Source organism: Schistocerca piceifrons, chromosome 2, assembly GCF_021461385.2.
Source record: "Schistocerca piceifrons isolate TAMUIC-IGC-003096 chromosome 2, iqSchPice1.1, whole genome shotgun sequence".
Classification (NCBI taxonomy): Eukaryota; Metazoa; Arthropoda; class Insecta; order Orthoptera; family Acrididae; genus Schistocerca; species Schistocerca piceifrons.
This window is the reverse complement of record NC_060139.1, coordinates 479486338-479500326: the sequence shown is the minus strand read 5'-3', so window position 1 is coordinate 479500326 and position 13989 is coordinate 479486338. Positions and strand designations below refer to the sequence as shown.

Here is a 13989-nt window from a genome sequence, read left to right as displayed (position 1 = left end):
ACCTTGTATGAAATGTTCATGTCACCAGAGGTACACTTCAAAGAGCCAACGGCCACACACAGGAAGAAGATTTTGGAAGCTTCCCTTAGATCCTATGGCCTTTATTAATAAAATAATATAAAAATTGTTTCAAACTGAAAAATGAAATGGTGTATTTGTATTTGATGATGAACTACAGTTTCAAATAATGAAATTTATTCTTGAAATTCTTCTTAACTGTAACAGGTATGCAAGTAGTAAAGTGACATATGAAAATTTGTACCAGATTGAGACTCGAACCCAGATTTTGTGCCTATTGATGTCACTTTACTGCTTAGGCTATCCAAGTACCCTCTTCGAACTGGCCCAAACTTCCATATGTCACACACTTATCTATTTCTTCCCACAGATTATTAATTCATTTACCTACACTCCCACATCTCACAATTTCCATGAAGGTTTTAGAATCAGGTCAATGAGATGTCATAGACTATCATAATTCTTGTTACACACCTATTTCTTCTCATAGATTATTACAAATATATATAAAATGAACACGTCTGTGACAAAAAATGAAAATAATAGTCTATTACTTCTCATTGTTTTAATTCTAAAACTTCTTGGGAATCATGAGGTGCACATGTGTGTATAAATGAATTAACTATCCATAATAAGAAATAGATAGGTGTGAGACATTTGGAAGTTAGGGTAGGTCCAAGGAATGTGCTTGGATAGCCATGTGGTAGCAATGGGAATTCAGTGACTTGTATGTACAGATATGGTGCCAACTCCCTCCAGGAACATATAAAGGCTTCATTTCTTCCATGCTACAATGCATCGCTGCTGTTATCTGAGCTAAAGGTAGACATACCAGCTATTAGTTAGGTGGTCATAAAGTTCTGGCTGGTCATTGTATGAGGTCTGATCAAAAAACTCTAGAACATTCTCAATTTTGTGCCAATAGTATATTGGAGTAAGATGCATCAGCATCCCTGCACACACTTGTGTTTAATGTGTATCTGCCAAAAGTTTCATTGCTGTATGCCCGTTAGTTGTTGTTCAGTGCTGTACTGAGTAGAATGTTGTTCCACACAGTTTGCAAATTTCAAGATGGTGGAGTTAGAGGAGCAATTCTGAATTAAATTTTGCATGAAACTCAAGCAAATCTTTACAGAGACACACTGGATGATGCAGGAAGCCTACAGTGATGAGAGTTTAAACCATGCTTGGTGTTATGAATTGTTCACATGGTTTAAAAATGGCTGGATGGAAGTTAAAGAATACCATCGTTCAGGACTCCCTTCAACGTCTACTGACAACGCTCATGTCAGGATCATCAACAAAATTGTGTGCGTCAATCAAAGACTGACTGTCTGAGAGACTGTAGAAGAATGCAACATTTCAGTGGGACCATGTCATGAAATGTCTCGGAATGCATCATGTTGCTGGCAAGTTCATCCCACGGCTCATGAGTCAAGACCAGAAAGACCTTCAGCTTAAAATCTCTTAAGAGCTTTTGGGTCATGCGAATGAGAATGAGATGTTTCTTAAGAGAATCATAACTGGTGATGACACATGGGTCTGTGGTTACGGTGTTAAGACCAACATTCAGTCTCCACAATGGGTCAGAAAAGGTTCTCCAAGACCAAAAAAGCTTGTCAGGTCAGATCAAATGTCAAAGCCATGTTGATAGTTTTCTTTGATGTTGATTGTTTAGTCCATCATGAATTCATGCCACAGAGAAAAACTATTTATCAATAGTAGTATTGGGATTTGTTGAGATGCTTGTGAGAAAATGGGAGAAGGAAACAGCCTGAAATATGATGAGACAATTCATGGCTCTTGCATCACGATAAAGCACCCACACGTTCATTCCTGTTGGTGCATGACTATTGCACAAAAAACGAAATCACTGTGCTGCCTCATCCTCCATACTTTCCAGACCTGAAGACGTTTTTCTATTTACAAAATTGAAAACCTTCTTGAAAGGACAAATATTTGCAATGATAGATAGAATAAAAGAAATTTACGTGATCCAGCAAGGGGCACACCAAGACTGCGCCTGAATGTGAAAATGGCATTGGGAGTGGTGTATCAATTGTGGAGGAGAGTATTTCGGAGACTATGCATGATAAGTAAAAGGTAAGCACAGAAAAATTTTGTGGATGAAGTTCTGGAATTTTTTGAACAGACCTTGAATGTATTACACAGTAAGTATGGAAATTTTGGAAGAAATTATTTTGATTGCTTTAAGCTCTCATTCATTTAGGTAATTAGACATGTAAGCTTAATGCAATAAATGTTCTGTAACTGTTACCTTCTGCAGTCTAGTTTACTAAAAATGCCCTTTTCATAATCATTGTTTGAGGTGAACAATATGCAGGACACATTGCTAAATATCACTGAAAATATCACCTGTGTGTGTGTGTGTGTTTGGTTGCAGTTTCTGCAGCAACAAACATAGTGAAAACCTTCTACATTGTGTCTAAAATATAGAGACACAGTTTTCATTGAAATTATGACTGGAAATTTATAAGGTGGATCCATTATGATATTACCACCTACATCTTTGTACAACTGGTTTTTTACATGCACATCTTTCTTGTGAATCAGTCCTCAGGTTCTTTAAGCTGCCTGCTTTTTTGGGAGCAGCTTTATAACCAAGTGTTTCAAGACAAGCACAGTAATCATCACTTTTTGTATCTCCCCCAGCAGTCATGTTTCTGATTAATTTGTTGGCATCAGCAGAAAGTGTTTCCTGCTTCCTTGTGTTTTCCTCAGTTTGTTCCACCTTTTGCTGATTTTCATTTTCCTGGTCGGCTCCTGCTGAAACATGGGACTTCTTTGACAATCTTGAGGCACTTTGGACGCTTTCTGGTTTAATTTCTTTGGCTGAACAATCATAAGGACACTTCCATTGAAATATGGCACCATCTGCACTCACACTCACAATATATGTACCATCAGGTGAAAATCGAACTGCGGTAATAACTGCTGCATGACCTGTCCCAATATGGGTCGTGTTGCCCTCTTTGTATCTCCAGACCTGAAACATAGTTGTAGTAACAGACTATTTGGAATTTACTTCTTAACAAGCATTGTACTATATGATGGGTAGGCACAAAGTTTTAACTATCATTTAGAAAACAAGAAATTATATCTTCAATTTTTTTATTTATTTACAGGCACCTGTCAACATTCCTAATACACTCCGAAAACTCAGCATCACCATACTGCAGCATGCATCTAGAGGAGCCAAATAACTAAAAATAAAAATAAATGGTGCAGTCTTTTTATAAAATGGTGTACTGTGTGGTAATTTGTTTCTACACTGATGCTGACATTTGACACTGCAGGCTGTTAATGAAGGACCAAGCCTATGGAATAGATTCACAGATATTTGAGTGGCACGGCTTTTAAGTAATAGAGCCCATAATGATGTCCTGGATGATGAATGTTCATCAGAGACAAGAGTACCACCAGGTGTCACCCAGCAATGTGTGATAAGACCACTCTCATTTCTCTATACATAAATGATCTGCTGGATAGGGTGAACAGCAGTCTGTGACCATTTGCTACTAACTCTGTGCTGTTTGGGAAAATGTCATCATTGAGCGAATGTAGGATGATACAAGGTGACTTAAACAGAAATTATATTTGCTGTGATGAATGCTCCATTTGTGAGTGAAAATTATCCATGAAGTTCACACTGACGTTATCATTTGACTTGTAATCTTTTGTAACAATATTATGAAAAGGATAGTTGCTACTCACCATATAGCAGAGATGCTGAGTCACAGATAGGCACAGATAGGAACAACTAAAAGATTATCACAAAATAAGCTTTCAGCCAACAAGGCCTTTGTCAAAAATAGACAAAACACACACACACACACACACACACACACACACACACACACACACACACACTACCAAGTGTGGCTTCAGTTGTCACAGATCGTGGTCATGTGTGGGAGAATTCCACTCGGCGCACATGTGAGTGTGTGTGTGTGTGTGTGTGTGTGTGTGTGTGTGTGTGTGTGTGTGATCTATTTCTGCCAAAGGCCTGTAGCTTATTTTGTGACAGTCTTTTAGTTGTGCCTATCTGCAACTCAGCATCTCTGCTATATGGTGAGTAGCAACTACCCTTTTCATAATATTATTACATTCCAGCCTAGTTTTTCCATTGTTTGATCTTGTTCTTTTTTGTTGTTGATGTGATTTTTTTGTGACAAAAGCCAAATAGCTTTTATTTTAATGAAAAATTTTGACACAGTATGAGTATGTAACAAGTAACTGCGTACTCTTGGCTTTTAGTGTATTATCTGCATCTGCTTTTCCTATTTTACTTGAAAACTTTTGTAACCAATGTGCAATTTCTAGGTATCACTACCTCCTTCTGAAGAAGATAATTTTATAACTATTGAAAACTAGGTCAAGGGTTCTAATTAACCTGTGTTACACAACTGGTTGGCCGGTTATTTCAATCCTTTCCAAAACCATTTCTCATTGATTTTAAGATTTTTGTTTTTAAATCCTTCCAGTTTTTTCATTTAAACTGATGTTTGTCATTGTTGCCTGCAGAGTCCACCAAAGAAAATCTAACAAATCTCTATATTTATTATTTAGTTTCACTCACTGTGATTGTAATGGACATTTGGTTCTCGCTCAGTGGTTAAATGCCAGATTACTAAGCCAAAGAAGTCTAGGGTTCCATTTATAGTTAGTCCTGGGACTTATGTGTCATTGTCACTTCTTTCACTGCTGACAGTGGTTGTTAATGTGAAAAATGTAGAGTTGCACTGGGATTTGGGTCTAGTTAAACTATAGGTTGTAAAGCGACACCATCTTCTAACATTACCTTTCTTTAATAGAAATAGTCGACACCAAAAATATTTTTGAATCTTGTATAGGTTAAAACTATCTCAGCTGTTTAACTAAATGAATTTCATATGATCTTGTGTACAATTTATTATATTTCGGGCTAAAAGGTATAAAAAGAAATTAATTTGTTGGTATCATTATGTACTAACTCCGTATGTACAGCTAAAATTATTCTACTTTTAGAAATATTTGAAATTACGAAATATCAGGCACACTTAAAATTCCTATTATTAAATACGCAATCTGATGCTAATTTTTAAATTTATTTCTTGATTCATTTACAAAATAATGATATAACTTGGTGAAGATTCTTCTTTAATCAAGAAAGTTTGTAAACTCTTTTTGTTTTGTAAAGTCTTTGGAATAGTGTTAGTACTGCCTCTGATGGAATCGGACGTGTTTTTATGTTGGCAGTAAGAACGTAAATTTATGTTTGAAAGTGGAGACTGTAAAGACAGTGTGACTTAGAAGAATGGGATAAAATAAAAAATTCGTGGTATTAGAAATAACACAGCAGATTTACTTAACTGTTATCAAGTTATCTGGAACCCAAAAATTTCAGCCTCAAGAATCTACCACTGGACATGACAAACTGCAGCCAACAATGAGAAAATGAAGATCAGTAAAAAAATTTTTTGTACAGCCTACTCCTCTCAGAGCTTATGAAATGAATCAATTATTTAGGAGATTAAAAATCTACTGGTGATGTGTGGGAGGGTAAGATTACCATTGTGGGTGTCATCCGGGATCAGTTGACTGGTAATGAAGTTCTGTCTGTTGCAGAAGAAGAAAGGACAGTGATTTTTGTTAATTGCAGGTTACATGAAATTTCAATCACTTGAAGAAAGAAGACCGAGAGCTGCCCAACAAAGTCATATCAACAGTGACAAGATACTATCAACAATGACGAACCGGATCAATTGAAAGAGGGCTTTACAGCTACTGTGAGGGACATCAAAAAGGAAAGATAAGTACAAGCTATTTGTGAAATTAATTTTTTTTTTTTTTTTTTTTTTTTTTTGACTCATGTGATTGCTAGGAAAATGAATAGAGATGAGGGTGGTAGTGATGTAGAAGTGAAAGCTGTGTGACCCAGCCAGGACCTGTTTGAACTAAGTGAAAGCAAAGAAACAGTAAAAATAAATATTTTTTAGTTAATTTCGGCAAAACTAGAGGAAATTAAGACAGATAACAATAACAAATTTAGTGCAATTAATGAGCAATTAACTGAAATAAGGATGGACAATGGTAGCAAATTTACTTCACCACAAGGACAATTAAATGACCTAAAAACTGAAAACAATAGTAAAATGAACAGGGTAAATACAAAATAGACCAACTTAGTAATCATATTTCGGAGCTACAAAATGGGTTGTTACAGGGATTAATAATTGTGAATGAAAAAGTTGATGTCTTAGGAAATAAAGTCATTGTTTTGGAAAATGAGTTTATTGCCGAGTCTGCAAATCAGAAGAAGATTGTTAATGATGTCCATGTTGAACAGGAGTCTGTAGGGGGAAAAATGGAACAGAACTTTAGTAGATTAGATCAAAAAATTTTATATGTTGAAAACAGTATGCAAATTAATGTAAATGCTTTAGTTCAAAAATTTCAGATCAGGAAAATTGTATTCACAAAAATCTGTATTAAAACAATGCTACTGCATGATCCAACATTTCAATCAACAGCTTTCCATCAGACAATTTACATCCAGTGGATTTTTTGCACTACTGTAAAAATAGTTTTGTGTCAGGCATGAGTGACAATCAAAAAATTAAATTTGTTAAAAGATGTCTTGAAGACGAAGCTCTGTCTTGGGTAAATCTAAATTTAAGTCAGTGGGAAACATATCACAGTTTCAAAAAAAGTTTTTTAAATAAATTTTGGTCACAAGTTGAACAGGGGAGAATTAAAAATGAACCTCTGAATGGTCCTGATTACAGGAATAGGTACAGTACTCTGAAAGAGTTTTATAAAAATCAACTTACGAAATTAACATATCTAGACAAACCATTTGCCAAAATGACATTGATTGATACTGCCCGAAAGGTTGCAGCGGGATTTAGTACACTGACCTGACGATTGTCATGAACAATTTTAAAAAAATGTTGACAGGCTGGATAGAGCAGTAGAAAGAAGCATGTACCATAATAATTGAAAAGACACAGATCACAAAGGTAAGAAACAGGGATAGTGGTAACTTATGTCAGGGTTAAAGTAGTAATGGAGACAGAAATTTTTGATATCACCAGAATACAATAATGGGGGGGATAAGCACGGGCAATTTAAAAGGAGAAACAATCATAGAGGTAAATATTCAAGAAACGGCAGTCTGTCTCAATGAAGGTCCACAGTTTTGGGGTGAGGAAACACAACAAGTGCATGACCCCCAATTTACACTTGCAATTAAACAATAATAACAGTGTTAATAGTGTGTGCACAGGTATCTGAAGTTGAGCAGAATGAATATCAGATTTCTCATTTATGTTTTGATCAAAAGTTTTGGGGTACTAAGTTTAATTCTAGTGATGTAAGTACTAATCAGAAACCAGAATGTGAGGGTAATGAGAATTTTGATGCAGTGTGTACTAATGATTTCTTTTCTTGGTCAGAAAACAGTGTTACTGATGTATGTAAAACAGGTGATGACTGTATTGGCCAGTTGAAGGTCTGCAAACCAACCTTTCTATGTACTAGACACACTGTACTAGGTGGTATTTTTGATATAGATGTGAATGAGGGCTGTGAAATAACTGATGTTGGTAAGTCTGAGACTGGTAACTTATGCAAATGAAGGTAGGTGGGGTGTGTGACTTTGATACAGATGAGACTTGTGTTGTTAATGATGTTGTTGATGAAGTAATTTTGGAAGAGTCTGATGATGATAAAAGAAATAATAATAATAATAATAATAATTTTATTGTCTTTAAGCCATTATAGCAATAGACAAAGTCATACACATAATACAATACAGTACATGCTATAAAAGAACAGAATTGTTAATAATGTTACAGTTTAATATCACAGGTCATGAAATCCTTTATATTGTAAAATGGGTTTACAAGTAACCAGTCATAAAGTGTTTGTATTGTTGCTCTGGTAAATTTTGTATAGCTTGTGGAAGTTTGTTAAATAATTTGTGGCCCATAAGTTCATAAATGTTAACTGATTTTGACAGTCTGTGGTAGGGCGTATAGGTACAGCTGTTTGTCCTAGTGTTGTAAAAATTTATACTTGCCCTGCGTTTAACTTTAGGTAAGTTCTCTTTTGTGTAGATTAAAACATAATAAATATATAGGTTTATTACTGTCATGATTTTTTGTTGAGTAAACAAAGGTTTACAATGAGCCTTGTATGGTGAGCCTGTAATTATCCTAATAGCTTTCTTTTGCAGCAATAGTATATCACGCACACAAGTGGAGTTTCCCCATAAAATAATACCATAGGGTATGATGCTTTGGAAAAATGAGTAGTAAAATACTCTAACATAATTGTTAGGTACACAGTGTATTAATTGCCTTAACAAATAGATTACCCTAGACAATTTACCACTAATATACTTAATATGTGGATTCCAAGAAAGTTTATCATCCAAATATACCCCCAAAAAATTTAACATAACTGGAGTCATCTGATGGAAACTTGTCTTTTAAACTGAATACCGTCTGCTGGTTTTTGCTTTCATTAAGCAAGAACCCTTTTGCTTTAAACCAGAGTGAAGCTCGCTCAATTGTCTCTGTAACACATGTTTTAAGGCTATTAAGATCATTACTGCTGTTCAGAAAGGGTGTATCATCAGCATAGAGTACTGTTCTGGATTTAATAAATGATGGCAGGTCATTTATCATTATTAGGAAAAGGAAAGGGCCCACCACAGATCCCTGCAGAACTCCTACCTTAACTTGTTCTATACTGGACATTTCTTTCCCAACACAGACGGCTTACTTACGGTTTTGTAAATATGATCTTAATAGCTTAAGGCTGTTACCTTTAACACCATAAAAGTCCATTTTTTCGAGTAATAGTGTATGTTCCACACAGTCAAAGGCTTTGCTTAGGTCACAAAAAGTCACTTGAGCAAAGCATTTATCTTCAAATACTTGGTGGATGTATTTAACAACATTGTCTATGGCATCAATGGTTGACAGGTTTTTCCTAAAGCCATACTGTGATCCACTTATTAATCCTATGTTATCAAAGTAAACAGATAATTGTTGGTAAATTATGCATTCTAGAACTTTTGAAAAAACTGGGACTTGGATATTGGCCTGTAACTTGAGACAGAATTTTTATCTCCTTTTTCATGTACTGGAACTACCCTAGACAGTTTAAGCTCATCAGGGGAAAAACCCTCCAGTATACACTTGTTTATACAATATGTTAGGGGGTACACTATACAGTCTATTACTTTCTTCAGCATGTTACAAGACAGGTCATATATGTCTACACTGTCTGATGATTTTAACTGCTTCACTATTCTTAACACAAAACCAGGTGAGACCTCAGAAAAATTGAAGGTACTTGTGTTTGTTGATGACCTAGCAATATTTTTTGACACTAACTGTGATGAGCTGATTTCAGGTTTAATTATAGCACTTCCTACTTCCTCAACTGATTTAATAAAAAAGTCATTAAATTCCTGAGGAGAGATACTAATTTTGTCACTTCTTTTATCTTTGGTGACACTATTTATTAGTGTCCATGCTGCTTCGCACTTATTGTTGGATTTCTCAATACTTATGAGATTGTGAGCATGTTTGGCTTCCACAATTGCTTTTTTGTACTCATTCCTATATCTAACATAGGTTAATTTAGCATGGTTGGTTTTCAGATTTCTATAAATATTGTACAACAACATAACTTGGTTTTTCATAGTAGGCAACTGTTTTGTATACCATGTATTTAGCCTATTTGGAACTTTTGCTTTTAGGACTCTGTCAGTTACTTTGCATTTCTTTATTGGAATGCAGTCATTAAAGTGTCCCCCAAAAATGCTTTAAGAAACCTATCAAATAGTACCTTTGCTATCAAATAATTGCTTAGAGTATAATGTGTGTCATCATAACACAGGCCAAACCAATCTCTGTTAGAAAGGGACGTATGAAACCTGTCAATTTTTTCATCTGTGACTGGTCTAGTGACCACAACTTCTGGGACAGGCTTATTTACATTATTCTTATCAATAGGGAACCTACTTGTATAATTTAAAGATACTGAATCATGATGAGTATATGGAAATACTGTCACAAAACATGATTCTTCTGTTGTCTTAAAATTTACAAAAATGTTGTCAAGACATGCATGTTCTCTTGTATGCTTGTTATTGACTGAATGTAAGTTGCACTGTCTTAGTGGGTTTTGGAGTTCAGTGACAGTACGTTTTTGTGTTGTAACATCGAATTCAGCATTCACGTCTCCACCTATCACAATATCATAATGTATCCATCTAGTATCTGTAAGTACATGTAACAGAAGGTCCAGTTTTCCTAAAAATACGTTGGTTATACCCTTAGGTGACATGTACAGGGAAATTACAACTAACTTAAAACTGTCAATTACTATACCAGCAGCTTCAAAGTTTTGTTCATCACACAGAAAATCTAGATCTAATCTATTGACTGTGCCGCTAAGTGACTTGTTAACATAGATTGCCACACCACCTCTTAAATGCAATTTTCTGCAGTAGCTACTGGCTAGATTATAATTATCAAATTTAATAAATGTAAGTTCACTCTCACTAGCCCAGTGTTCACTTAAACAAAAGATATCAAACTTATTTTCTAATCCAAAGTCATTGACAATAAATTCTTTATCCCTTACTCCTTCAAAGTTAAGATAACAGATTGATCTTTTGAATGAGCAGCGATTTGCCCCATTTATTTAAATGCATTCTATGTGTTGTGAAGTGCTGACGGTGATGAGTATCAAGTACTTGTGGAGTTTAAGAATAATGAAGTTTCAGAGTTATTTGTGAATACAGATAAGGTAAGTGATGTCTGTGATGATGTAATTGAGGGCCATGGGATACCAGTAGAGTCAAAGCAGTTTTTCATTAATGGCATGCAGAGTAATGATCCAAACAGTAAAGGTGAGTTACCTGTAAGCCTAGAGAATAAAGGTGAAAACTTTTTGAAATTTGTCTGGGACCAAATTGATGATAACATAGATAAATGTGCATTCTGGAATAAGTTAGCTGTGGTTAGTCAAAATTTGTATCCAAACTCGTGGAATGAAGTGAAAGAAGATCTAAGTAGAAATGTGATTTTGACAGTAATATATTTTATGTTCCTTCTGTAATAAGTGATGTTAGTTGTGCTATGGAATCCATTAAGTGAGTTCCTGTCTTTACCTTACAACATGAGTAATCAAAGTAATGCTATGATACCAGTAAAGTTGATAAAATTCTAGAGAAACAGTGTGGATGTAGCATTTGATGAAACTGAAAGTGATCTTATACACTAATTGTCTAATAACAGAGATGATGATTCAGACTTTGGGTGTCCTTGCATTAAGATTAAGAATTATCAGTGGGAAGGGAACTGTTTGATTGATACAGATAGCCTGATCTGTGGAATATTCTTCTTTTTTTCTGATGAAAGCTGTTTCTGCCTCGGTGCCAGTGATGGCCATGGGTTTGTTAGAAGGAGGCCAGTTGAAGGTCTGTCAACCAACCTGTCTATGTACTAGACACACTGGACCTTGGACCTACAACTGGAGTTATGGTGTGAGGAGCGATTTTGTTTGACACCAGGAGCATTCTTGTGGTTATGCCATGCACCCTGACTGCAAATTTGTACATCAGTTTCATTATTCAATCTGTTGTGCTGCCATTCATGAACAGTATTCTAGGGGTGTTTTCCAACGGGATAATACCTGCTCACATACCACTGTTGTAACCCAACATGCCTACAGAATGTCGACATGTTGCCTTGACCTGCTCAGTCACCATGTCTGTCTCCAATCAAGTACATATGAAACATCACTGTATGACAACTCCAGCATCATCCACAAACAGCATTAACCTTCCCTGTATTGACTGACCAGGTGTGAGTGCATCATGATTGGAATGCCATCACACAAACTGACATCTGGCACCATTACAACACAATTCATGCATGTTTGCATGCTTTCATTCAACATTCTGGTTGTTGCACTGGTTATTAATGTACCTGCGTTTCACATTTGCACTGGCTTGTCTCATGCTTATATTAATCTGTGACCTTGCAATATTAAATCACTTAAATATGTTACCTAGGCATATGCATTCCCAAAATTTTATTACTCTACATTAATTATTTTTTGGTGTTGGTGATTTTTTTCTGTCAGCATATTTTTCCCAGCATATCTTTAATTTTACTTTGAGATCAAACTTTATGAGTTCATTGTTAACATTTATCCTCCCTTACTAAATTTCATCTTAATAATTTTTTCTGCTGCTCTGTTTTCCCATTCTACAGCTAATTCTATAAATAATTTTATGTATATAGACAAAACTTTCTCTTTGGCTACTTCCAACTGATGGTATCCACTCTTCAGATCTAAGATAGAGAAGTACTTGCACTGCCAAAAATTGTCAATACTTTCAGAAATGTTTTGGATTGGTTATGCATTGGTTGTGGTTTAGCTATTAAGACCTCTGTAGTCACAACAAAATCTATATCTTCTGATTCTATTCAGTGACTTTTTCTGTACAACTATGATGGCTGCACTCCATGGACTACTGCTTTCCTCTATAGCCCCATCTGCCAACTGTTGCTCAATGAATTCCTCTAATATGATTGTATACAATCTGAGACATGATATGGGCTATGATATATCAGCAACTCAGCTCCTGTAGGGGTATGATGTTGCATTATAGGTGATAGGCCTCAGAGGAGGAGGGCGGGGGGAACACAGATCATCAAATTCATACAAAAATTTCCAATGCAGATTTATCAGTGGTTTGCACATCACTCTGGTGCACACTGACTGCTCTCTGTCCATATCATCCAGGGCTTGCAAACTAGGTACCAACATTCCCTCGGTGAACTGTACACCATTGGCACCAAAATTATCTAAATTCATGGGCACTACTTTCCTATCCAATTCCTGCTGTGCATGTACTGTGCATCTCCTTACAAAGCAACATGATGTGTCTAATACATCATTTTCTGTCAACAGTTCTAACACACACAATGTGTTAACTGGCCATTCTGTTCACCCCTTAAGATTGGTGCACCTAGCATTCATATTAAACTGGTGCCTATAAGTTCTACTATATGCTACCTAAGGTCAATTTTGGCATGCTGTGTTGTCAGAAAGTCCATTCAAAAGATCATGCAGTAACCATCATTTACTCAGGACACGACTTCTACGCGTTGGCTAATACACTCTGTCCACACTTGAAAATACGTTGTTGCTGAACCCAAAGATTCCACGCCACTACCTACAATCCCAAAAAAATTGCAATGGAGAGATTTTAATTGCTCTTGACCCTTTAGGTCCGAACTTGCCACTGACACATGCAACTCTGTATCTAATAAAAACTTGTGCTTCCTACTTCCCACTACTCCTACTATACTGCATATTGCCTCTGCTTTCATATAAGTTGCATCAAGATTTACAGGAGACTCCGTGTGGTGGGCCTGAGTTCCCTTTGGCATTTAACACCTGCATACTCAACACCTGTTTCCCCTTACTATTCTTACAACCACATTGGTGATGTCCAACTGCCTTTAAGGAATCATTTGCACTCAAGTACAGACAATATTTAATTTACTGAACTTAGATTATATTTATCAATTTTTTAAGACAAGAGAAAGCTTTCTTGTCGCAGTCAGCAAGCATCAGCACTCTTATGTCATTCGTTGTCCTAGAACGACATAATATTTTGTGTGGCTCCACAGTTAGCCATATTAATACTTATTTGCAGAAAAGAGGTGCAGAATTAATAAGTCACTCTCATTTGTGAATTATCTGCTATTATTTACCTAGAATTTTACGGAAGTGTCATTCATATCGTAACGTATATGTTGAAATGAATATATCTTTTATTTAATCATATGCTTTTCTCTGTTTTAGCAGTTTTAGTCGCCCCATTGTCATGATTGAAGCTGAGGTCAGATACCAGACTTTGTCTACAAAAAA

The 13989-nt window shown here is 35.8% G+C and overlaps 1 protein-coding gene across 1 annotated transcript in view; it reads right to left on the bottom strand.

The window, feature by feature from the left end:
• Positions 1–2533: 2533 nt before the first annotated feature.
• LOC124775504 (cilia- and flagella-associated protein 52-like) overlaps positions 2534–13989 on the bottom strand; it is a 244150-nt gene continuing 232694 nt past the window's right edge. The window contains exon 14 of the mRNA XM_047250337.1: positions 2534–3025. Within this exon, the coding sequence (XP_047106293.1) occupies positions 2534–3025 (492 nt within the window). The remainder of the gene's footprint in view (positions 3026–13989) is intronic.